Source organism: Hemitrygon akajei, chromosome 4, assembly GCF_048418815.1.
Source record: "Hemitrygon akajei chromosome 4, sHemAka1.3, whole genome shotgun sequence".
Taxonomy (NCBI): domain Eukaryota; kingdom Metazoa; phylum Chordata; class Chondrichthyes; order Myliobatiformes; family Dasyatidae; genus Hemitrygon; species Hemitrygon akajei.
Window position 1 is genome coordinate 70606051 of NC_133127.1, and position 27041 is coordinate 70633091.

Below are 27041 nucleotides of genomic sequence, written 5' to 3' on the forward strand. Positions count from 1 at the left end.
TCTTTCTCTCAAATTCACATTATCACCCACTTTTGCCTTACACTGTCATGCCCTTGATAATTTAAGCTCTCTTCGCATTTTACTGCATCTTGCATCTTGAGACTTAATCTATCTCAATGTTACAATTCTATTGAACAATTTCTCCATAGTGCTACCTGACTTCCTGATTTTACAGCAAATACTTCTGTTTACATTTCAATCATATTTTGTTTCTCGATTATTATGACTAAAAGGCAGATACTTGTGAAATTAATGTTTAATTGCACTTCAAATACTCATTCTGAGGCATCTCAAACTCAGTGCATCCTACAGCTTCTGATTTTCTAACCATTTAAATTTTTAGACCAGAATTGTACTGTCATTGTTTCTTAAAGAGCTCCTACTTAAATGTACAATTTAGAACTTTTTTAACTTTTGCCTCTAAATGGCTTGAGTATTTTATTGCTCTACTCCTACGTGCATGACAAAAAAAAAGAAATATTGGTTTTCATATAACCACAGCTATTGGGGAACTGGGACTGAAAGAGATGAAAAGAATGCAAGAGGGTTACTGTGAAGACAAAGCAGTTAAAGTGGGTGTGCATATTTGATAAATTTAACAAATGTTTCTTGAATTATATAATACATAATTTGCAACAAATGTGTTTTTTCTTACACATGAACCAGACTTCAAGCTAAGATATGAACGTCAAATTAATTGTTACTGAGGTACCTGGGACATATCAACTGACCATGTAATTGTATACCACAGTTGATATACGTAATGACTAATGCAACATGGTGTATGTATATTTTGGACAACTGCACAATATTATTTTTGCATTATGCTATTAAGATTTATTATTAGAATTACCTTAAAATTTGGAAATAAAATACATTCTAACCTCATCCAAATGCATTGATGGATTTTCCAAAATCATTTTAACTATATACTCCTATATCTATAAGTCTTAATAGTCTTTTGGCCTATTTTCTCATACCATTGAATTGACAGCTACACAAATTGCTTGAATCATCTTCTGGATGAGGCAATAGCCGATTCTATAATAAGTTGGCTATACTATAATCATAACAATGTTTGAGTTAATCATGATTTTCAAGTTCAGTGGTTTGTTGTGTTGGGATAGCATAACTAATCCAAAATAAAGCAAAATTTAAACTGGAAAGAAAAAACAAACAGAAACAGATGGAATTTCATTCAGCTGTGTGTAGAGTGTCACGCTGGAGGAGTCTGTATTGATTTTGTTTGTAAGGTATAGGTTTGAAATGAAACTTGCAGGGCCATGAAAGGGATATTGTTCCCCGAATTCATGCTTTAAATGCTTAGTTTAGTCAGAATGACAAACTGCAGCTGCTGGTTGCTTGTTTTGATCTGAATCAGATACAGCAATTCAATTCATCTGAGATTCATTGACCAACAGGGATCTTAAAAATGCAATCTTTTAACATCACTAAACAATTTAAAGCTAAACATTCTGATCAACTGTTTCTTTGTTTGCCTGCAGTTGGAGTAGGTTATTTGTACTGGTTAGCAGAATACGAGCAATGATTAACCATGAAGGCAAGTGACAAAGTGGCAAGTGTTTTTAAGCTTGGCGTTGTTCAGAAGGTGAAGCAAGGCTGGCAACACCATATTCTGATGACAGTTGCAAGTGTCTGATCACATTACAATAGCTGAAATTGTTGCTGGTAATGGAAATCAAAATCAAGTGCAACATTTGCAAATATGATTACATCATATATTTATTTGTCAAAGGATTTCAAAAGCTTGTTATGTTGTCCAAAGATCTTCCATGGGATTGGTGTTCCCTTAAAATTAGTTTAAATCCCCTTTTCTGCAATACAGAAAGTCAGTGGCAGAAAGAAAGTTAGATTGTAAATCATCATATCTCCCAGTATGTAATTGAAATTTTCTGCATGATAAATTAGAAATTCCTAACAACATTGGACCTTTCTTCTAAAGTTATGTTCGGATTAAATTTCATTTTCCTTTCAGTGATCTGTGATTATAAAACAGAATATCTATCATCTCTGATTCTTTGAAGTTACATGGCTTTCAGTGTTTTCCTAATAATCTACTTTAAAAAATAATTTATCAAATGCAAGGAGTAACTAACTTCAAAAGCATTCCTGTTGCTTCTGTGGATGAAAGCTATAATCCTAGAAATATGCTAAGGAGTTTCCAGTTGTGCTATGAGCAGGAAGTTCCCAGCTCTGCCACTTCATTAATTTATAGCTTTTTACAAACAATGTCTGACACTCGTAATCTCACACCAATTCCACAGCTGCTTCCATTTTAAGGGCGACCCCTTGAGTTGTGGGGCTGGGACCTTTGTGAGTAAACACATTTATAGGACATGAACTCCTGCTCCTTTTATTGTAGGTCTTGTCCCTGGTGATAACTAACAAATCTTATGTGTTTGTGAAATAACTAAAGGAAAATTGCACTGCCAACTCACAGCACCAAAAATTACTAAATTATTAAAAAGCACTCAATTTTCTAGCCTCTGTCAATACTCGGCATGACAAATATTGATGATTTTCTCCATTCTTTATTTAGTATCCTGTCGAGTCTACTGGCAGACCACCATGCTAGGTTTGCTGAACACTATCACAGCTGCTTTTCACTTCCCTTTCAAATCATTCAATAGAGTGACTCAATGGCGAGACAGCTTTTACCATCCCACTTTAAGTTTGTGGGACACACAGCAGAGACTGCTTGCTATACACTGGCTGCAGCAGAGAAAACAACTTCAAAACAGCAGGGCTACTGTTTTAAGGACACTGTTCTGTCAATCAATAGTTGCAGCTGCAAATGTATGATTCTCTCCATTTTTAAAGCAGGATTTAAGGATTTTACTGGGTCTTCTCAATCTTGTGTTGCTGGATCAATCAACTGTTAGTCCCCGTGAACATAAAATTAAAGTTGAAAAAAAAGTGTTCATGCCGACCTTTATTTAACTGAAATGTTCCACTATATTAACTACCATAAAAGGTGATACCGTGTGGTTGATTACACACTTTAAAAATGTTTGATTAATGGTAAACAAGGACAAACATGATTCTTCAATGTGTGTCAACTTTTGCCAATTGTTTGTCCCATTCCCGGTATTATTAATGATAGAATTTCTGCTAAATGTCATTTCATTGCTTCATTTCCATCCACAGAACTATTATTCCCTTTAAATAACAATTAATCTACATATTTTGTACTGAGACTTTCCCTCTGCTCCCAGAATTGCAATATTTTTCATTATCACATCCTAAGTGGTTCCCCCTCAAAATATCCCAATCATATTAAAATGTGTTTGTAATGATAACAGCTTCCTTTGTCATTGGAAAAAAAACTGTGCTGCGTCAAGTATAGCTATACTATTTTCCTCTTGTTTAACAAGCAAATTAAAGAGAATATTACTGGTCTGTTGGGTGTCACAGAATTGTAAACATGATCTTAGCAGATTGATTTACTATCTTGTAATGCATAGCCCTGAATATTTTGTTTCCTCTTTTCATGTCAGAAGAAAGCAGAATGGCACAGACTTCTATTTTCTTTCTGAATGATCTATTTTAGCTGAAATACTGATTCCCTGTTCAGGAAATAATTAAAATTGGCATTGCACGTGATGTCATTTATTGATCTATCTAAAATTAGAGTATTTGCTTTCAATTCCTTAAAGTAACAGACTATATATCCGAGTAAAATAAAGAGAAATTCCTATGTAGATGTAGCATCCTGAGCTTCATAATAGTACAAAGAATCAATGGAATTTTGATGCTGTAATATGACAGGTATTTGTGTTCAATATTACATGTGCATTGCTGAAATAAACTTATGACCGATGTAAGTGACAGCAAGAAAATTGAGAAAGATTCAAGTGAGTTTAATAAAAGGTAAATACTGGTATTAAAAATATCTCTGCTGCAAGATAAGAAGTTGCAGGCAACAGAAGTAGCTTATACTCAGAGCATTTAATATGATGTAACTAAGAATATCTTCACTGGGAAGTGACATATTTATGGAGAGGTTTTTTTAATGGTGAATGAGAACTTGAACAGCGAGAGTGGAAAACTCTCAAAGAACAGCAAGCCAAGGTGATAAAGTGGTTTCTCAAACTGACAATAAATTACCTAATTGTTCCATCCAGTGCCATATCTTAATAAAGCTAATAGTGTTCTTCTGAGCATACTGGCAGTTACCGTTATTGTAAAAACAATAACCTCTCAGCCCATGGTCGTGACCTGATCAAAGAGACCAGCTCTTCAAAAAAAGATAAATTAATCTTTGGACTTACAGTTAATGATTTTTGAATTTCCTCCTACAAGCATGATTGAGCTACTGGCTAGTCAATCAGGACTCCAAAACTTAAGGGATAGAAGTTAAAACTTCAATTATTCCACGTTACTTCAATTTCTATGACAAGGGTCTATTTAACTACCGGTAGTTGAGCCTGAAGTTTATGGGAAGATCGGCGGCTTTAGTAAATAGCCTGAGCAGGTGGGACAGCAGTATACTCCACTATTCTTCTAATCTATCAGGTTTACAATAATTAATTATTATACAGCAAGTTCCCAGTCCTATCCATTTTACCAAGACAAGATGAATGGAAGGGTGGCATGTTTTCTTAGGAAACAGGAAAAGCAACGGTATAGCAACTCTCAAATCCATATATACTTTACAATAGTGCTGGAAGCTGAAAGGCAATCATGTAATCTATTTTTCAGAAATTAAGAGGTAAAAGACTCAGAGATGAGAAGGACTTTAACAAAATTGAGGTCCTAAAAGTAGGGGAGTATTTGTTATTGTATTTAGAAATCCAAGTGAAACAATTCTGCATAGTGGCAGTGCAAATAACTTATTGCCACAATGCTATGGAGTATAAATACTCATAGCATCAATACCCATGGATTATAAATAATCCCCAAAGTAATAAAGAAAAATAAACATAATTTACCAGATATTCTTTCAGAGTTCACCATCATAGCTGAAAAATGAGTAGAGCCATGGGCCTGAAAAGGCTGAGCACATCAATCCTGAATCATATTAATATCTGAAGTCCTGCTCCAATAAACAAGAGTTTTAGGAGGGTTCTCATTACCACAGTAAAGCTCCATTTCTGCTGCATCTGCAAATTTGCATCCTATGTCACTCTGTGGCTGACTAATGCGAATCCCTTCATATAAGGGCCATGAATAAAATAAGCCCCAAAATAAAAACAAAAGAATGCAAGATAAGCTCAGCATATTACTCAGCATGTGTAAAAAAAAAAGCAACAGAATTAAAGCTTCAGGATGTAGACCCTTTATCAGGAGACCCTCCATTCTGATTTACAAAATAAAACTTATTTTTTGAAACTATTTTACAGTAATTTTCTTTCTTATTAATTGCTCTCTTTTTCAGCACAGGGGGCTGTTAAACGTTCTAGTCTTTCTAAATATTAACTGAATGTCAACATACCAAATTGACACACTTATCTTTCCAGAATACCATTGTGATTGAAGTTGGCTGTGTGGTTGACCTTCCAAGTAAAATGCCAATTCAACAGACCCGAGCTTTTGAATAAGGTACTTGATGCCACTAACGTTACCATCTTCCTGTCTGCTGGACAGTGCAATCCTTAAGAATTCTCACAAATCAAATCAACATGTTCCAGTGTTCAAGATATGGCAAAAATGTGCTGCTGAGCTATGCAGCTTCTTCCAAATGCATAAATCTGGTATAAATATGACTTTGGTGTAAAACTATTAAAAATAATCAGAAGTCATCTACTTTGAAACATAATATGTGAAATTCTGTAATAAGGATTTTTAAAACCCATTTACTCACTTTTTATTGCTAAAATTTCTAAAACACATTGAAAATCACTTCAACAGAATGAAATGCAAACAAAGAAACTTTCACTTCTGTAAATGTAAGAGGATCTAGGCAGATTAGTCCTAAATCCCAATTCCTGGCACATTTTTGTTGTCCAGTCTACCAAAGAGTCTGATCTGCAAAACTTTAATTATACATTCCATTGTCTATTACACAGCCAAAAACAGCAAACATTATTCCATGAATGATGAATTTCCCTAGAAATTCACCTTTGGTTGATAAGAGTTGGATGTGCTTTATTACTAAGATATATTAATTTCTATCTCAGAATTTCACTCCATCAACTTTAATATAATTAATTTTGGAAGCAACGTATATTATGCTCATATGACTTTATAATGCGCTGGGTGCTACTGGCAGCGATGAACATCTCATCAACTAAGTTTTCAGAAGAATATCTAGCTATAATGGAAAGAGGACAGAAATGAAGAGTGTTGAGTATTAACAGGAAGCAAAGTTTGTTAAGACATCAAGAGCCTAGAACAGGGGTTTCCAGTTTGAGGAACCCTTGCTTAACAGCATGGTCCATGGCATAAAAAAGTTTGGGAACTTCTGGCCTAGAGGTTGATTTTAAATATAATTTGACCATTTTAAATATAATGCAAAAGGCAATGTGAAGCACCCGAAGGCTGATGACTCAGGAAACTCTGAAAATGCAGTTACATCATATTATGACATGCTTGTGAAGCCTTCAATACAATTCATGAACAGGTCTGGCAAAGAAGATTTTGGAATAAGGGGTTAATAGCTGATACCTATTTTAAGAGCAATGAACTTGGACCCAAAAAGAATCTGAAACATATTCAATTGGCAGTCAGAATATGACATGTGAAGCCTTAGTTCATGATTAAAATATATTAAGAATGTGCACCTCAAGTTTTGTTTTACTAAGTTACAAGACAAAAGCTAATTGCTAAGGCAGAAAGCTTTTGATAAGAGTCAAACATAATGGATTCAACTTTTACAACTACTAAATTTTAATTAAATGTCAGAATGTCAAGGCAGAGGAAAGATAATGTTGCTAATGTATTTTATCATCAAGGAAACGTACATTGACAACATATGAAACAGACAGTGAAAGGAAAATATATATGAGGACTTAAAAGGGTCAGGAATGAATGGCAAGACATTAAAACAGAAGGGAATTCTTGAGATGAGATGGTGCGGGATGGAATAGTCGGCAGAATGGAATATCGCAGAAGTAACATAGAAACATAGAAAACCTACAGCACAATACAGGCCCTTCAGCCCACAAAGTTGTGCCGAACATGTCCCCACCTTAGAAATTACTAGGCTTACCTATAGCCCTCTATTTTACTAAGCTCCCTGTACCTATCCAAAATTCTCTTAAAAGATCCTATCGTATCTGCCTCCACTACCGTTGCAGCAGCCCATTCCACACACTCACCACTCTCTGAGTAAAAAACTTACCCCTGACATCTCCTCTGTACTTACTCCCCAGCACCTTAAACCTGTGTCCTCTTGTGGCAACCATTTCAGCCCTGGGAAAAAGCCTCTGACTATCCACACAATCAATGCCTCTCATCGTCTTATACACCTCTATCAGGTCACCTCTCATCCTCCGTCAATCCAAGGAGAAAAGGCCAAGTTCACTCAACCTATTCTCATAAGGCATGCTTCCCAATCCAGGCAACATCCTTGTAAATCTCCTCTGTTCCCTTTCTATGGTTTCCACATCCTTCCTGTAGTTAGGCAACCAGAACTGAGCACAGTACTCCAAGTGGGGTCTGACCAGAGTCCTATATAGCTGCAACATTACTCTCGGCTCCTAAATTCAATTCCACGATTGATGAAGGTCAATACACCGTATGCCTTCTTAACCACAGAGTCAACCTGCGCAGCTGCTTTGAGTGTCCTATGGACTCGGACCCCAAGATCCCTCTGATCCTCCACACTGCCAACAGTAAAGGATTGGGGGGGGGGGGGTGGTGTACCATGTTCACAGTTAGCAAAGAGCAAAAATAATGCATCGAAGATGTAAATAAAACTGAGTGGATTTAAAGAGCAGGTGATGACTGAGTGACTGAGGTGGGTATGCAGCTGATTGACAATGGCAGGTTTATAGTGAATGGCTAGAGATTGAAAGGAGAAATACCTGAATGGTGGATTTTTTTTTTACAAGAGTAGTGCTGCTAATTTTGAAATGCACAATAGAGCACATTGCAAGATCTCTGCTTGAATTATAGATACCAATTTTTGAGTTTTTAATTTCATATTTTAAGTATCTAATTTTTAATTAATGTTTAATAATATATTGCAGTACCACATACAAACATGTATAGCATGAAATAAGTCTTTTAAAATTTTACTTATTCAAAATTTGTTGTGCTCTCCTTCGCCTAAAAGAGTAATTTAAACTGAGTTGTAAACTCAGTCAGCTCCATCATGGGCACTAGCCTCCCCAACATCCTGGACATCTTCAAGAAGCAATGCCTCAAAAATGCAGTTTCCATCGTTAAAGACACCCATCACCCAAGACATGCCCTCTTCTCACTGTTACCATGAGGGAGAAATTTCAGGAGCCTGAAAACACACACTCGATTCAGGAACAGCTTCCTCCCTTCTGCCATCTGATTTCTAAATGGAAATTAAACCCATGAACACTACCTCACTACTTTTTGTGCTACTTATTTAATTTATATATATTTTATACATATACACACACACACTTCTTACTGTAATGCACAGTCCTTATTATTGTGTACTGCAATGTACTGCTGCTGCAGAACAACAGATTTCACAACATATGCTGGTGATATTAAATCTGGTTTTGATTTTGGAATGATGATGAATAATTAAAAGTTGAAGTACTGAAGTCAGTGAAGATGGAAGATAAATTGCAAAGAACTAGAAAATCAGGTAGTAACTTGGCAGGACTGGAGGAAACTCGATTAGCCTGAGACTGCTGAGGCCTAATCTTTAAAATGAAGGAAGATGGCAGCTCTACACATTCATACTGATAGGTAGAGAGGGGAAGAAGGTTATTATTGGGGAAACTCTGGGATTGGTTTATCCCTTTATAATCAAACAGGAGAAGTGCGTAAATCTGTAAGGAATGGTTGTCTGATTTAATGCTGAAAGGAAGAGCAGTCATATACCAGGTGTGCTCCACCTGGTGGCCTTTGATTAAGGAAATACAAGATAAAAACTGCAGTTACAGAATGGTATAGTTGCAAAAAGTCTGAGACTTGTTGGGGCTGGGAATATCGAAGGACAATGAAGATTAATGAGAAACTAATTAATGACAAGATCTACTTAATAGCACAAACACAGAAATGGCTTAAGAAAATTAATACAAGACATCTTGGGTGTAATATTTGTCTGAAGAAGTAGCACAAAACTTACTTTGAATTTTAGAGGGAAACAGTCAGGAGGCTTGTGAAAAGAGATGCTGGGGCATTATTACCCATTGTGCATGAATGTTCAAGAAAATATTATAGTCCATAGACTGCAAAACATTAAAAAGGAAAAATGAACTTTCTGAGGAACGCAGAATGCATCTGCACTTAAAATTCCAATTAAATAACTGAGCAATTAAATCTGACCAGGAGCCCAATTTCCCTGAGTTAAAGCCTTAATAAGTAACATCTGTTATGATATCCTATTACTCACATACCTGCAAGCAGATATTTGTTTTATTCAGTATTATTTTATTCAACAAAATACTGAAACATATATTTCCATTTACAAAACACAGCTGTCCTGGTTCCGTTCCAAGCACTTTCTTGGAGCTGTATGTAATTCCAATTGTAGGTTCAGTTTTACCAATTCATACTGTACATCTAGTGATGAAATTCCGACATTTCCATGGCACTACTTAATCTGCATTTATCTTATAGCACAATAAGTGAGTTGCAATACAAATATTATTTTATTGATAAATCTATAGGCATCTTCACTTCCAGACAATAAGGTAAGAATATTCTGAAGTGACAATGCAGTACATGCTGGAATTTTGAAATAAAAATAGGAACTATTGGAAATGCTCAGAAGGACAAACAGCATGTGTGGAGAACTAACTCTTAAATCAGACCTTCTGATGAAACATCTTGGATATTTCCAGGACTGTATATTGTTTTTGTATTATTTTACATCATAGCTCACTGAACAAGGTATGTTTTTATGTATTCAATAGTGAAAAACAGTGATAACTAAATAACGAGCTATTACATAACTGATCTTAACATTTGTTAGTGTGAACACCAATCAACAGTATGACCGATTCTTTGAATTTTACAAAGCTGACTCTAAACTATTCAAAAGATCAATTCTTAATTCATTAAACTGCGATAAATTAACTGAACAAACTGATCTTAGAGTTGTTTTGACACAAATGTTTTTAGTGTCAAAACAATTTTGAGAACTGTATGTTGGCAGTGGATCATAGGCATTTTATTGCATCCACATAGAGGACCCCAATGTTAGAACATCCAACATAGAGCAATACAGCACAGGTAAAGGCCTTTTGGCCTACAATGTTGTGCCAAACTAATTAAATAAGTAATCAAATGTCAAACCAAACTAATCCCTTTTGCCTATACAATGTCCAGATCCTTCCATCTTCTACACATTCAAATGCTTTTTGAAGAGCTTCTTGATCGTATTTTCCTCCACCATCACCCCAGCGAGTGCATTCCAGCCACCTGGCACTGTGTAAAAATGTTGCGTCACATACCTCCTTTGAACTTACCTACATCACCTTAAATACATGCCCTCTGGTATTACATTTTTCAACTCTGGAAGAAATATACTGGCTATCCATTCTATCCATGTATTTGGCTTGTACCCAAAAACCGTACTGAGTTTTGTCTTCAATATTAATAATATTTTAATCCTTTTTTTAAATCGTAAAAATATTTTTTCCCTGAAATGGAAATACATAGGTTCTGAATTTCTTTAGGAGTTTAATTGACAGGAAACTGCTGAAAATAATCATCAAGATAACCAAATGGAAGTTGAAGACATTTGTGTACTGCAGATTGTTTCATTGTTTCATTGTCTTTGTTTCTGCTCCTTTCTGAAGATATGAGTTCTTGCTGATATTTCGCTCATTCCCGCCCAACTGACCTCTACTACATCCCTCATGTTGTTATTCACCATAAGTGAGCCTCAAATTATCATAGTGACAACTGAGAAATTACTGTTAAGCACAAAACTTGACTAACTTTTTTCTCTTCCCTTTGTGAACATCCACAGTCACTAAGTGCCTTCCACCAAGATGTCTATACATTGTAAATACTACTTTTGGGAGATATGTCATGATCCTGCATCTTATTATTTTTAGGGAAGTGAAAATGATGAGAGACGTAGAGGACCACACCACAGGAATAGGTCACTTGGCCCATCTAGTCCATGCTGAACTGTTATTCTGCCAAGTCCCATTGATCCACACCTAGACCATAGCCCTTTGTAACTCTCCCATTCATACACTACCCAAAACTTGTAAATGTTGCATGTGAACCTGCACCCACCACTTCAGTGGGCAGCTTGCTACACACTCAAACCACCCTCTGAGTGAAGATGTTGCCCCTCAGGTTCCCCTCAAATATCAATTTAAAATCCTTACAATTAGATTTATGGAAGTAAAAGTTAAGAGATGGAACTACTTTTGGGCCTCAAGTTGGCTCCAAGCATTCTCAAACCACAACCCTGAAATGTAATCCCTAAACTTTGCACGCCATGAATTTATCAGAAAGACTAATATATGTGTAGATTAGATCTAGGTTCACCTCCTGCTAAACTGTTATTCACTGTGTTTGTATTATGCCTGCAATGCATAGCATTTCTTCCCTGCTGGGTTAACAGTGAACAGGTAGGATATACTTGTGTCACAGAGCCAGTGAGAAAATCCTAGTGAAATGTTCAACTTCAAACAATACTTACAAATAAACTAATTTAATTAAAAGAAAAATTCACTTGCATCATTTCCAAAATTCAGAATCTACACAAGATGTAAATTCTAAACTTCAAGATTGCCCTCAACTGTTCATACAAAATTCTTCTGAAGTTCAAGTAAAGAAATAGACTAGATTAGAGTTAATAAATTTAGCTACAGGCTAGTAAATTTGCAAGGAAATGGTCAAAGCTAAAAATAATTTTATTATCAAAGTACGTATATGTTACCATATATTACCTTGAAATTCATTTACTTGCAGGCCTTTACAAAGAAATACAATAGAATTTTATGAAAAACTATTAATAAACAAACAATATTCAAAAGACAAACTGTAAATAAAAATAATACTGAGAACATGAGTTGCAAAGACTCCTTGAAAGTGAGTCTGTAGATTGAGAATCAGTTCAGAGCAGTGGTGAATGAAGTTATCCACATGGCTTTAGAAGCCCTATCATTGTAGGGTGCTAAGTGTTCCTGAACCTGATGGTGTGGGACCTAACAGCATCTGTACCTCCTACAACGGAGCCCACATGATGTGTCAATATAATGTCTGACTGCATTGGTTCTGCACAAAATGATATATTTTTCAACAGACTATCAAAACTGGCTGAAGTGAAGGGAACTTCTGTTTTCATGCAGTGCGTGGTAAGAGCAGAACAATAATATTTTTGTTTCTGCAAACTAATGCCCTTTGTTAGTTATTGGCTCTACTCTCTAAAGGAACTGCAGCCTTATTGTCAAGTACTGCTGTCTCTCAAAATCCATTTGCATTTGATTCTGCATTTTCTTCTTTTTTTCCCGAATTGGATTGAACTGACATGCTGTGGTATTTGCTTGTCTTGGATTCCGACCATTTGGTTTGCTCCTCCAAGTCTATAATTCAAACCATTCAGCTGAAGTTCGTGGGTGCCTCTGACAGCATGAGTTTCTAGCAGATTCATGAGAATTGGTGACACTTTGAATAAAGTGGTTCTCCAGCTTTTGGTTCCACTGCTGTTATCTTGCTATTGTGTTCTAGATGCTGATAGCTTTCATTACAACCTTGTCACAGGAGGTTTGTCGAGTTCAAATATATTACCCAGTGACTGCACAGTTACATGTACTTGATATTCTATTTTTATAATAATCTCAAACCTGACTTGTATTCAAGTCACTCTCAGAACTTCAAATGAACTGATACATAATATCTGTCATATACTGTTTTTATAAGCTGCAATGTGTTGTCCTAGGAACACTATTTTTATCTGGCATTCCGTCAAATAAGACAAAAAACATTTCCCAATACTATTCACACTTACAACAAAGGTATAAATAGCACAAAGTTAATGGACAAAGCTAATTTACAAGTAAATTGCTGTAAAATGTATGATCTCAATATACTGTCTTCATTAATTAACTTTCAACTTTTAATTAAATTGAGATAACTTAGTGGGAATGAAGTATTTTTATACTGGAGATCATCCAATCCATTTTGTAAAAAAAATGAATGTTCTTCATTCTTTGCAGGTTTTTTGTCAAAGGACAGACTGACAAAGGAATTGGAGGGGAAACAATAGATGGGTATCAACACGTCTTCAATGGTAGAAAAACACAGCCACAGTATATATCTGCTCCATGAGAACCATGAGAACCAAGAATTTATAAAGGAGAAAAACATGGCAGCACACGAGGGGACTGGTAAGGGTTTGGCAAGAAAATAATGCTGTGCAATTTCTCAATGCTGCATGGAGTCTTGTATTTTGCAATTAAAATCAGTACCGGATGAGTTCTACTGTGTTCTCAGCCAAAAGCTGATGTCAGTATTGCACCTCATTCCCCATAAAATGCAGCTTTTCCAAAGTCTGTGAATTGGCTAAGCTGAATACACCAGCACCAATGGGAGTTGGTTTCAATTCTGAACACTGAAAGCTTATGATGGTTAGGAAATTAAATTGCAATTACTTTCCCCCTCTTTTCCCATAGGCCCCTATTATAACTTAAATCTAAATGCCTCCAGGCACCCATCCTTCATTTATAAGAACTTGAATTTAATGTCAGTCATACCACTCATCTTGCTCACATATTGGGGGAGTCTGCAGAGAAAACAGCCCTCTTCTATCCTGTATCACAACATCTGTGTGATTCTAATACTCCAGTTAGGAAGAGATCCATTGTAGAAAAACAGCTTGTAATTTGTAAATGCAATTCTGATGCTTACTCAAGAGAACAACAACAGGATTTCCAAAATATTTGGACACAAATATCTTAACGTAAAAGGCCTAAACTTGCTGATGGATTCTTATTGACAAATTACTCCTTATGGGCCACTACATAGTGGCTTATAGTGGACCAGAAACATGGGAGAATTGACCAACATTTACACTGGCTAACTATTCACAGATCCTGTCACTGGTTAGCCCTGTCATATGGGAGCAGACTTTGAGATCTTACAAAAAGTGATGAATATGCAGAAAGAGGTCCTATGGAACCCAAGTAGTCACCAAGGGCAAAAGTGAATTCAGTGGCAGGAGATGGCCAGAAGGATTAGTAGTCACAGTCACGCCTGCAGCCCTACCCTTGTCACACAAGAGGCTTAATTATATGTGTGTGCTTCTACTCCCCTACACCTGTCATTGTGAGACAACTCACTTCATAATGCCCATTCATTCATGCATGGCAAATATCTAACATATATTTTAGCAAAGTTATCATACTTCTCATTATGTCTTGTAAAACAAGCTGCATACATCCACAGACCAAAACAAAAGGCAGAAGGGTTGGGGATGATGGGATCTCAGCCATACTCACAGGTTCAGTTTCTTAGAGGACAGTGAAGGATCATGAGATCAGCCACCAGAGCCACTGGCTTCAACTGATGTGAGATCACTGGGAATAATGGCATGCTGATGCCTAGTCATCCTTCTCACATCTCACAATCTCTTCAGGTTTACAATATTCATGACACTGATCTTCTTCATCAATTTGAATGCATGACATGCCTGATCCTTTTCCTATTTCTTATGTTCAGACTTGTGATTCCCCTGACTCTCGACTATATCATTGCATGTTTATTATTCCAAAATCACAAGGTACACTTGGTCCAGCGGTAGAGCTGCAGCCATCAGACAAGGAGGTCACCCGTCACTACATTTGTCACTCTCATAGAGCTGTAGATTGTGGCTCCTTACAAATGGTACAGAGCAGCTTAGAGCTGGGAGCTGCATGGTTGATACATCAAGTAGAAATGATTAGCCATTTGGTTGGGGGAATAAAGTAGCTTGCATGCCTGCTCGCAAAAGATCAGGGATGCTCATTAGTTTTACTTCATTAAACTCCTAGATGAAGAGGGGAGTCTTCACCAAGACTGACAAGTAATGCCAGCATTTCATTTTGTTCAGTCTTCCAAAACAAAATGCATGGCCAATGTAAGAAGAGAAAGGGTTAAGGTTAGACTGTGCTAAGATCTAAGCTTACAAAACATATGCTGACACATTGCTAAATAAGGATATAAGATTCTTGCAAAACTGTATAGGTACAATCTGTACCTTGTGGTAATCATGAAGAACTAAAAAGGAGTCATTAAGCTAGGAGCTGAGAGCGGAGGTGGATGGAACAGATGGAGATAAGCTGTACTCTTGTGGCTAACTCCAAGGCCGATGAGTGTTTGAAAACTTGGCAGACATGGCTCTGCGGATGGCTAACTCCAAGGACAGAGGATATGAGAAAATGTGTATGTGACCCCCGAAATGTACAAGCCTGTGGGGAGGGGGAGAGTGGAGCTGACTATGAATAATTGTAGGAATGATACAGCAACTGAGGGACACGTGATAACCTACTTGAAACTGTATAAAAGGAAATGAAATGTAATGCTCTGGGCTCAATACTGCTGGAGCAGTTTTGGGTCCGACTCTGCAGACTCGTGAAAAATAAAGCTTTGCCGCTTTGCAGTTTGCTGAGACTCAGAGTGTAGGATTATTTCTGACAGCTGGGGGTCTCGTCCGGGATCCCCACTCCGGTCGTGGAGGGCGAGAGGAAGGACATCGGAGAAGGTGCACCCTGCCGAGTTCGGCAGTCCCTGATTCCTTGCTCGTCGTCTGAAACGGCTTGAGCGAGTGAGATCCGGACAGCGCAAGGCGGCAAAGCAGGGAGGAAAGGAGACGGTTCTACGGCACACCGGGTAAGTGAGACTAGCTAACTGAGATCTAGGTGGGTGTGACCGGGTAAACTAGGTGTGACGACACCTAGAGTAAAAAGAACCGGGCCGGGAAGGGAATAATGGGAGGGGGAAGCTCAAAGGAAGAGGAGCCGGAGAGTTCGGGTTTGTTCCCGAAGGTACCTCCTGATAGCCCCCTCGGTAGAATGTTTGCAGGATGGGGATATGGACGAACAAAGGGAAAGCAGAAAAAGAGAATGGTAGAATATTGCAAATCATGGTCCAAACAGCCAATAAAAGGGTCCTCGGTATGGTGGCCACCATTTGGGTCAGATGAGGATTGGGTTAGACAGGCCTTAAACATATATGTAAACTCTAAGCCAAATGTAAAAGAAGAAGAAAGTGAATACGCCTCTTGCTGGGTTTCGGGGCCAGGAGACTCAGCCAGAAGTTACAAATTGGAAACAAAGAACAAGGAGAAACCTCCTTGGGAAGTATTGAATCATTTACCTCCGCCTTACGTGCCCCGGCCTGAACAACCGGAGGCGGCTCCCTCTGCCCCCCCTCCAACCGGACGATCCGGCACGGGAGGCGGAGGCTGAAAAGGAAAAAGAACGGGAAGAATGGGCGGAAGAAGAAGAAAAACGAAAAGAGGAATACGATGAGTGGTTAGAAAAAGAAAGGAAGAAGTGGGAGGAAGGGAATCCACCACAATCAGGACCCCCCTTTATTATGACGCGCTCCCGGACACGACAACGGGTGAAAAAGGAAGAGGAGCAAAAATTCAACTATATCAAGGGGCAATTGATCCGTGCTCCGGTGTTAGTCTTGCCAGCCCTGGAAAAACCATTCCAGCTGTACGTCAACAATGCCGAAGGAATGGCCCAAGGGGTACTCACCCAACTAAGAGGAGGAAAGCGGCAACCCGTGGCTTTCCTGTCAAAAATGTTAGACCCGGTATCGCGTGGATGGCCCACCTGTATCCAAGCAGTGGCAGCGACAGCGGTATTGGTAGAGGAAGCCCGGAAACTAACCTTTGGAGGGAAGATCACAGTGCATTCTCCCCACTCGGTCAGCACCCTACTAGCCCAGAAGGCACATCGGTGGCTCACTGACTCCCGCATTCTAAAGTACGAAACTATACTGATGACCGGAGAAGACCTAAACTTCGCAAAGGATTCCAGTTGCAACCCAGCCCAGTTCCTCTATGGAGGACTAGAAGAAAAGGAGTCAGAACACGACTGTATTGAATTGCTGGACTTGCAAACAAAGAGCCGGGAGGACTTACAGGAAGTTCCCCTGGGAGAAGGACAGGAATTGTATATAGATGGATCCTCACGATGTATTGATGGAGTACGGCACAGCGGATATGCCATCATTGACGGAGAGACTGAAAGAATAGTGGAGTCCGGGAGATTACCGGGAAACTGGTCGGCCCAGTCATGCGAATTATACGCACTCCAGAGGGCTCTGAGGATATTGGAGAAGAGGATCGGAACAATATACACTGACTCTAAGTACGCCTATGGGATAGTACATACCTTTGGGAAGATATGGAAAGAAAGAGGACTGATAACGGCCAGAGGAAAGGGACTGGCACACGAGCAAATGATAAGTATGACATTGGAAGCCCTGGCCCTACCAACTGAGATTGCGGTAGTACATGTACCCGGACACCAAAAAGGATCAACACCTGAAGCAGTAGGGAACCGTCTAGCCGATGGGGAGGCCAAACGAGCAGCCGTTGAAGACCCGATCCAACTCCTGACCTTGATACCAGTGAGGGAAGGACTTACTAAACAACCTATGTTTACCCAAATAGAGATTGATAGCATGAACCAACTAGGAGCCCGAAAAGACACTGATGGTAAATGGACGGTCCCGGATGGGAGACAGGTACTAAATAAGGAAGTAACCCGCAACATCCTCCAACAGTTGCACCATCAAACCCACTGGGGAGTACAGGCCATGTGCGACACAATTCTGAGGGACTATGTATGCAAAGGAATATACACACTGGCCCAGCAAGAGATAACTGGATGTCCGACGTGCCAGCGGATAAACAAGAAAGTGATGCGATCCACTCCAAGAGGTGGCCAGCCACTGGCCATGAGACCGTTCCATAGAGTCCAGATCGACTTTACCGAACTACCCTCAGTGCAGAGATGGAAGTACCTGTTAGTAATAGTGGATCATTTTACCCACTGGGTGGAAGCATACCCGACCACAAAGGCCGATGCGCCTACAGTAGCCCGAATACTACTAGAAAACATAATCCCCAGATATGGGATCATGGGGTCCATAGACTCGGACAGAGGGACACACTTTGCCTCCAAGACGCACCAGTTGATTTGTGATGCATTGAGTATCCAATGGAAATACCATACCCCGTGGCATCCCCAGAGTTCGGGACGGGTGGAAAGGATGAACAGTACCTTAAAGGCGCAATTGACCAAATTAATGCTAGAAACCAAGTTACCCTGGACTAAGTGTCTCCCCATCGCCCTGTTAAGAATCCGAACAGCACCCAGGAAGGATATAGGAATCTCCCCCTATGAAATGCTGTTTGGACTCCCGTATTGGAATAAGGTAGAAGGGTACCCCACGCTACAAGGGGGTGATATTTTTATAAGGAACTATTTACTGGCACTATCTCGTTCCTTTGCAGAACTGCGGAAGAAGGGTCTCTTGGCCCAGACTCCGCCGCTCGACTTTGCTTTACATCAGATCGTGCCTGGAGATTGGGTTCTGGTACGGACCTGGAAGCCGGAGAAGTTACAACCACAGTGGGAAGGCCCTTTCCAGGTCCTGTTAACCACCGAGGCGGCCGTACGAACAAAAGAGAAAGGGTGGACCCACGCATCCAGAATAAAGGGACCAGTTAAGCCTGAGGGACACACGGAGTGGACCTGTGTTCCCAGTGAAGAACCGTTGGTGGTGAAACTGAAAAGGCAACAAAAATGAACTCAATGTGGACTGTTACATTATTGACTGTAATATATTTAATTCTGTATGTGGGAAAAATAGAAGGGAAATGTGACAAGTGTAGGAACCGAGTTTTGGAGAAAGGAAAAGAACGACCCGGGGCCCTTGTGTCACATTCACATGTAAATGACCAATGTTATGGAAAAGAAAAAGAGGAATGTGAAGAGGGAGGAATAAAATATACCCTGAGAAAGAACAGGGGATACCCCGGTGGATCAGTGAGAGAAGAAAAAGGAGAAGGGAAAAGTTGGAGTGTACGAGAAAGTACATGCCCTGAGACAGAATGGATATGTGAAAGGAAAGAAAAAGGAAGGGCAGAGTTTGGTGGAGTCAGAGAAGAATGGGGAACCTATGGAAAAACAAGACCGGAAATGAAGGAAAACCTGTTTATAGACTTAGCAACTCGAATAGCTACAAGTTTAAATGTAAGTGACTGTTGGGTTTGTGGGGGACCCCACATGAGCGAGCAATGGCCATGGATAGGTGAGAGTTTGAGTGTGTGGGAGCTATTGGCTCATGATTGGGATAAGAAAAGGACTGGGAGGACGCAAGAATGGAAGTTAACAAACTATCCGGAAGGACAAGTATGTGTAGAAAGAAAAGGGAAGGTGAAAGTAGGAGAAAGCCCATGTCAGAGTATAAAGTTGGCTAAAACAAAAAATAATGCCACTTGGTGGCCCGAGGAGCCGACTTGGTACATAACTAAAGGGGCAAAGGACAATTGTACGGCTATGGGAAACAATTCGGGAATCTGGAATTGCAGTGGGCATAACCCGTACGAAGGAATTCCCAGTGTTTGGAAAGCCTGGCGGAAAGCAAGGAAAGGAGGATTTGTCCCAGAAGGTCTGTTCTGGATTTGTGGGAATCAGGCATACACCAAATTGCCGAAAGGATGGGGAGGAGTTTGTTTCTTAGGCCTTATAAGGCCAGAGTTCTTCCTCCTACCCCAGGATGAAGATAGGGAATTGGGAATCAAGTTATTTGACTCACTGAGAAGGGAGAAGCGGGAGATAAAGGTGGGAGAATGGGGCGACGAGTGGCCTCCAGCACGCATCATTGAATATTACGGACCAGCAACTTGGGCCCAGGATGGGTCATGGGGTTACCGAACCCCGGTATATATGTTAAATCGAATAATACGCCTACAAGCTGTAGTAGAGGTGATCACCAACCAAACCGCATTGGCTCTGGAATTGCTGGCTGAGCAGCAAAGCCAGATGAGAACAGCCATATACCAAAATCGATTAGCATTGGATTACCTATTGGCCTCCGAGGGAGGGGTCTGTGGAAAGTTCAATCTGACAAACTGTTGCCTAAAGATAAATGATAATGGAAAGGCAGTGTTGAAAATATCCGACAAAATTCGGAAGTTGGCCCATGTGCCAGTACAAACTTGGAGATCCTTAGGGAACCTGAGTTGGCTGGATAGTCTGCTGGGAGGAAGCTGGTGGCGAATAGCCCTGTTAATATTTGGTGGAATACTCATAATGATAATCATATTACCATGCTTAATACCCTGCTTGAGAGCATTAATAACGCGAGTAGTAGTACAGGTAATGCAGCCAGGGAACCCAGCTGACCCGGCTAAAATGCTGTTGCAACGAGGCAGAGAACTGAAAGAGTGGAATCCCTGGACAAATCCTTAGCACACTCTAAAAAGAAAAAGGGTGGAATTGTAAGAAGAGAAAGGGTTAAGGTTAGACTGTGCTAAGATCTAAGCTTACAAAACATATGCTGACACATTGCTAAATAAGGATATAAGATTCTTGCAAAACTGTATAGGTACAATCTGTACCTTGTGGTAATCATGAAGAACTAAAAAGGAGTCATTAAGCTAGGAGCTGAGAGCGGAGGTGGATGGAACAGATGGAGATAAGCTGTACTCTTGTGGCTAACTCCAAGGCCGATGAGTGTTTGAAAACTTGGCAGACATGGCTCTGCGGATGGCTAACTCCAAGGACAGAGGATATGAGAAAATGTGTATGTGACCCCCGAAATGTACAAGCCTGTGGGGAGGGGGAGAGTGGAGCTGACTATGAATAATTGTAGGAATGATACAGCAACTGAGGGACACGTGATAACCTACTTGAAACTGTATAAAAGGAAATGAAATGTAATGCTCTGGGCTCAATACTGCTGGAGCAGTTTTGGGTCCGACTCTGCAGACTCGTGAAAAATAAAGCTTTGCCGCTTTGCAGTTTGCTGAGACTCATGGTGTGAGTTATTTCTGACAGCCAAGGAACCTAGCCCTGGAGTGTTCTCAATAAGTTCATGGAACACATAGTTATTCTTCAGGTGGACAGCATTCACAATCCCTATCACTAACATCTGAACAATGTCTTTCCCTTTTGTCCAGCAGTCACCTAGCCCAGATTGTTGGCACTTAAGTTGAGATGGAGCAATCCAAAACACACCCAATTGGCCCATAGCTGCTTGTTATCAACCTTCATGGTCATCTACAACCTCCTCAAATCTGATGCAGCAATCATCAGCCAGTTAAGCACAGGAAAAAAAAGTGTAGAACCATATTCTCAATCTGAAGTATTGCATTCAATTTTGTCCTTTTATAGGAAGGGTGCAGCGTTTCTGGATAGGGTGCAGAAGATGATACCAGAATGCTGCCTGGATTAGAAAGCATATGCTATAAGAAGAGGCTGGACCAACTAGGATTGTTTTATCTGCAGTGGCAGAGGCTTTCGGGAATCTTGATAGAGGTTTATGAAATTGAGAGCAGACAGCTAATATTTCCTAGGGTCAAAATATTAAAGGGCATACATTTAAGGTGAGAAGCAGGAAGTTTAGAGATGTGGGGGCAAGTTTTCTTTACAGAGTGGCAGGTGTGTGGAATGTGCTGCCAAGGATGGTGGTGGAGGCAGATACTATAAAGGCATACAAGAAGCCTTGGATAGGCACATGAATATGCAGAGAATTAAGGAATATAGACCATGTGCCCGCAGAAGACATTTATGTAATTAGATGTCATCAGCTTCATTAGTTCAGCACAACATCATAGACTGAAGGACTCATCCTGTGATATACTTTTCTATGTTCTAAGTTTTAAACAGTAGGGCAGAAAAGGGTCACATAGAAGACACACTTGTATGGTGATCAGATTATATTTGTATGCTGTTTATTTTATGTGAATGCATAAAAATGTTTCACATGTTGACTTTCTGTATTATGGTTTTCATTTGACAGTGTGATGGTAGCATGGGAACCAGGTCACTTTGAGGATTTGGAACTCCCTTTATGCAAGATCACAAAGCATAGTATAGGTCACTAGAAGGTCATCACTATTCATGACAGAGAACCACCTTCTTGACCCAATGCCATGTGTCCCATACAGAACTTTTATGCCGCAACCTTGGAGGCCACTGCTGCCAATAGTTAAGTTGTTGTTTAATATGGCTCATTCTTTTTCTCCATTATTCAGCAGTGGCTGGAAATTGCTTCAGTCTACCTCTGAACAACAAATCAGTTTGTCTAATTGAAAGCAGACTAAGTATCGAACCTGGCACTTCCTGGTTTCTTTGGCAGGGAACCAACATTACACATTGGATTTACCCACTGAGTCAACAGAAGCAGCCAATTATTTCAAACTATTTTTTTTATGGATTCCAGTGATGCTCTGTGAACTTGGATCTCAGGGAAAAAGAAACTTTGATGACATAGACATAATAATTGGTTGCTTAAAATTTCCAGAAGTGTAAATGCATTGAGCTCTTTCAATAGGTAAGGAAGTCCTTTTCTTGTTTCACACATTGGAATTCCAGTTGTGCCCATGTTAGGTTACCTTCCTTCATATAAGCAAAATAAATTGGGCCTTTGGAAAATATGCTCATCCTCATATTTAGCCATTGAGAAAACACAGACATCATGCTGCACAATTGAACAAGGTATGTAACCTTAGCCAGGTCCACTAACTGTACTGTCAAAATTTTGAAATATTATAAATGTTAGTCAAACAGAAAATTCTAGAGATAAGCAGTAGGTCAGGGAACAACTGTAGAGAGGGAAACAAAATTAATGTTTCTAGTTTGCTGACATAATCTTTCTTTAGAACTTGGAACAGAACACAAAAACAAGACACAAAATCATGTGCACATCATTTCTCTTGTGTTTACACCATCTTCAATAAATTCATAGCTGATCTGGGGTGAAGGGGTGGAGATACATCTCCACCAAAGGATGTGTAAGATTTTCCTTCCCTCCAACAGCCTGCAGGTCACCCTTGGGCAAGGTGTAGCACCTACTTAGTCCCCTGATCATGGTCACATGAAGCCACGAGAGCAGGTGGTGGACAGTCATATAAGCAGCTGGTGCATATCATAAGTCCTAGTTATGCAACCAGACACCAAGCAGACAACCTCTGAAGAGTATTGATAATGGCTGGATAATGTATGGCTGGATAATGTATGGATACACCCTTCTTGTAAAGACACTGCTCAGAAGAAGGCAATGACAAACCACTTCTGTAGAAAAATTTGCTACAATCACCCATGTCATATGACATGGCAAATGATGATGATGATCCTTTTACCTCAAAACCACTTTCCTGCACTGATTCCATATCCCTGGATTTCCTTAATGTCTAAAAATCTATCAGTTTCTTTCTTGAATATATTCAGTGACTGAGACCCCACACTGAAAGAATAAAAACATTTTTCTCATCTTGGTCTTGAGTAGCTAACCCCTTATTTTCAGATTATGATTCTTGGTCTCAAATTTACCCAGTCTATTTCCAACACCTCCCTCACCTTTCTCGATCTCATTGTCTCCAGAGACAGCCTATCCACTGATGTCTCTTATAAACCCATAGACTCTCACAGTCACCTAGACTATACCTCTTCTCACACTATTACTTGTAAAAACACCATCCACTTCTCCCATTTCCCCTACCCCCAACTTTCTAAAACCAAACAAGTGCTACGCTTGCCCCTACACCTGCTCCCTCACTAGCATTCAAGGCCCTAAACAGTTCTTCCTGGTGAGGTGACTCTTCACCTGTGAGTTTGGTGGGGTCATCTACTGTATTTGGTGCTCCTGGTGTGGCCTCCAGTATATTGGTGAGACCTGACATAGATTGGGAGACTGCTCCACCGAGCATCTGCTCCATCTGCATGAAAAAGCAGAATCTCCGAGTGGCCATCCACTTTAATTTCACTTCCCATTCCTATTTCAATATGTTTGACCATGGCGTCCTCCACTGTCATCATGAGGCCACACTTAGGTTGGAAGGCCAACATCTTATATTCAGTTTGGGTAGCCTCCAACCTGATGGTGTGAACATCGATTTCTCTAACTTCTGGAAATGCCCCCACCAGCCCCCCCACAATTTCCCATCCCCTTTACTTTCTCTCATCTTATCTCCTTGCCTGCCCATCGCCTCCCTTTGGTGCTCCTCCCCGATTCTCTTTCTTCCCCGGCCTCTGTCTCTTTTACCAATTTACTTCTTAGTTCTTTACTTCATCCCCTCCCCCTTCAGGTTTCACCTCTCACCTTTTGTTTCTCACTTCTTTCCCCCCACCTTATCTACTCCTCAGCTTTTTTTTCCTCCAGTCCTGCCGAATGGTTTTGGCCCCAACCGTTGACTGTACTCTTTTCTTAAATGCTGCCTGGCTTGCTGAATTCCTCCAGCATTTTGTGTGTTTTGTTCAGAAATATCAACATCACATTCACCTTGACAAATTTCTTTAAAATTTTGTAAGCTTCCAGTAGATCATTGCATTCTTATAAACATGTGAATACAGAATCACAAACCCACTATACAGGGAATCAATCTGGTGAATTTTCATTACAGTCCTACAAACAAATGTATATCCATCCATAAGGAGGGAGTGTCTGTTTCTGTATATGATGGTTCAGATGCATTCTGAGGATTTATATAACTGGAGCAAGAAATCTTTTAAATACTCCAATAATTAAGGCCAACCTGCATAGCAATATTCAGTGAGTCATCTACAAGGACACCCAGTACTCTGTGAACATAAAACCATTCAATTTTTCACCATTACAGCAAGAGTTAGTCCCTCTATTTTCTCAATTTAAATTGACGACCTTCTGATGGTCACTAATACAAGGTTTTGACCTGCTATGTCAACAATTCATTTCTCCCAACAGATGCTACACAACTCACTGAGTTCCTCCAGTAGACTGCTTTAATTGAACTCATTTATTCAGACGATGACGTTGAGCATACTCAGCATTTCAAGCATTTATTTCCAGCAATCGCCAACAAAATAGCTGCCAAGTTTCTATGAATCCCCTGCCTCATGACTCTCTGAAGAAGCAATGGGAAACCTTGACAAACATCTTACTAAAATCCTTGCACTGCACATCTACCACTCTATCCTCATCAATTTGTTTTGTCACTTCCTCAAAAAGTCAACCAGGTTTGTTAGGCACGACCTGCCTTTTATAAAGCCATGCTGATTGTCACTAATAAGAACATGCTTCACCAAATGCTCATAAATCCTGTTCCTAGGAATCCTCTCATTAGTTTGCTCCCACTGCTGCAAGACACATTGTTCTATAACTCCCAAGATTATCTCTATTACCTTTCTTGAACAAACATGCAAAATTTGCATTCGTCTAATACTCCGGTACTACTCTTGTGGCCAGTGATGCAAAATCACCACTAATGCCCCAGTGATCTCTTCTCTCAGTTCCTGTAATAACCTGGGGAAAATTCCATCCTGTCCCAGAGATCATAATTGTTTTCTTTTGTAACTTCAAAACATAAAACTAATTCAAAGAAAAATGTGAAGAGTCTGAAAATGCAAGTCTGACTTATTTTACTTTAGCAAGGCGTGCACATATCACGTGGTTGTGTGGTGACGTATGCCATTTACATACTTTTACATATAACACACAATGCATTACGTAAAAACAAAGAATGCTTAATCAAGTATATTTACAATATTACTCAAATATTAAATACACAATACTTCTCCCTGCTTAACTATAAACTCTAATTTAATATAGAATGCATCTCAATTTATATGCACAGTATACCATATAGTATAGCTACTACACAGACACAGTAAATTTTCAATTACCTCATTCAGACCTAAAGAGGTAATCATTGTGGAGACTTTCATAATCTTTTGGGATAATGTTTTTCCTAACAGGATGATCACTCTGTTTGGCAGATGAGATTTGTGGCTGGAAATAATCTCAGGTTTTGGGGCATCCTCTGTAGTGGTTGTAGGATAAGACTCTGGGACTGCAGAAAGCAGTTCTGACAGCTCTGGACACCCTACTTCTCCTTTTCTCAAAACTGCTACTTGACTTTTTATCTTTTTCTCTTCCCTATGCAGTCTATTTATTTTTGTCTGTCCAACATGTTCTTTGTATATGTCCTACTTTGTTTCGTTTTCTCCAAGTTTTGCTGCATTGATTTGGGATATGCGAGCCCATGCTACAATGGTAACACAATTTGTTTGGCCAAGCAGGTTTTATTTAGACTTTGCAATTTTGTTCACACTCACTTTCATTCCTGTTTGCAACTCAATTGCCTGTCTGCTGTTTCCATTAATACAGCTATTTCAACTGCTCTTTTAAATATAAGTTGTGCTTCAGTTAGAAGCCATTTTTGAATGTTTTCTTGAAAGATTTCACAAACTAAATGATCACTCAATGCATCATTAAATCCATTACCAAACTAACAATGCTCAGACAAATTCTTCAATTCAGCCACGTATGCTGAAATGGATTACCTAATCCTATTGATTCCACACATGAAACCTAAAGCATTCCACAGTCAACAATGGCTTTGTTTCCAAATGTTCCTGTATTGCTTGCACAAAATCTGCAAAGCTCATTTCAGCTGGTTTGGTTGAGCAGTTAAATTTTGAAGCAAACTATGTCTTTAAACCCAATGCACTCAGCAAAACTGGTACTTTTTTCTCATGTGTTATTTCTTTTGCTTCAAAATACTGCTCCATTCGCTCCATATACATTTTCCAGTTATCTTTTATGTAATCAAATGTGTCAATCTTTCTGATGTAGCCAGACATTTCTGCTCCTTTTTTAAAAATGATTATTATCACCTGGTATTCACTGCTTATGATCCTGTGAACTCCTCCGTATTCTGCTTTTTTACTCCATCATATTTCTTTTTGCAAAGAAAATGA

At 39.5% G+C, this 27041-nt stretch overlaps 2 protein-coding genes across 3 annotated transcripts in view; one reads left to right on the plus strand and one right to left on the minus strand.

Moving 5' to 3' along the window:
- fat4 (FAT atypical cadherin 4) overlaps positions 1–27041 on the minus strand; it is a 363521-nt gene that overhangs the window by 264969 nt on the left and 71511 nt on the right. The gene's annotated exons all lie outside the window — the stretch shown is intronic.
- LOC140726429 (endogenous retrovirus group 3 member 1 Env polyprotein-like) lies at positions 15190–21108 on the plus strand. Its single transcript, XM_073042813.1, has 2 exons — positions 15190–15945; positions 18590–21108. Exon 2 carries the CDS (start codon positions 18882–18884, stop codon positions 20550–20552), a length of 1671 nt encoding a protein of 556 aa, XP_072898914.1. The 5' UTR covers positions 15190–15945; positions 18590–18881; the 3' UTR covers positions 20553–21108.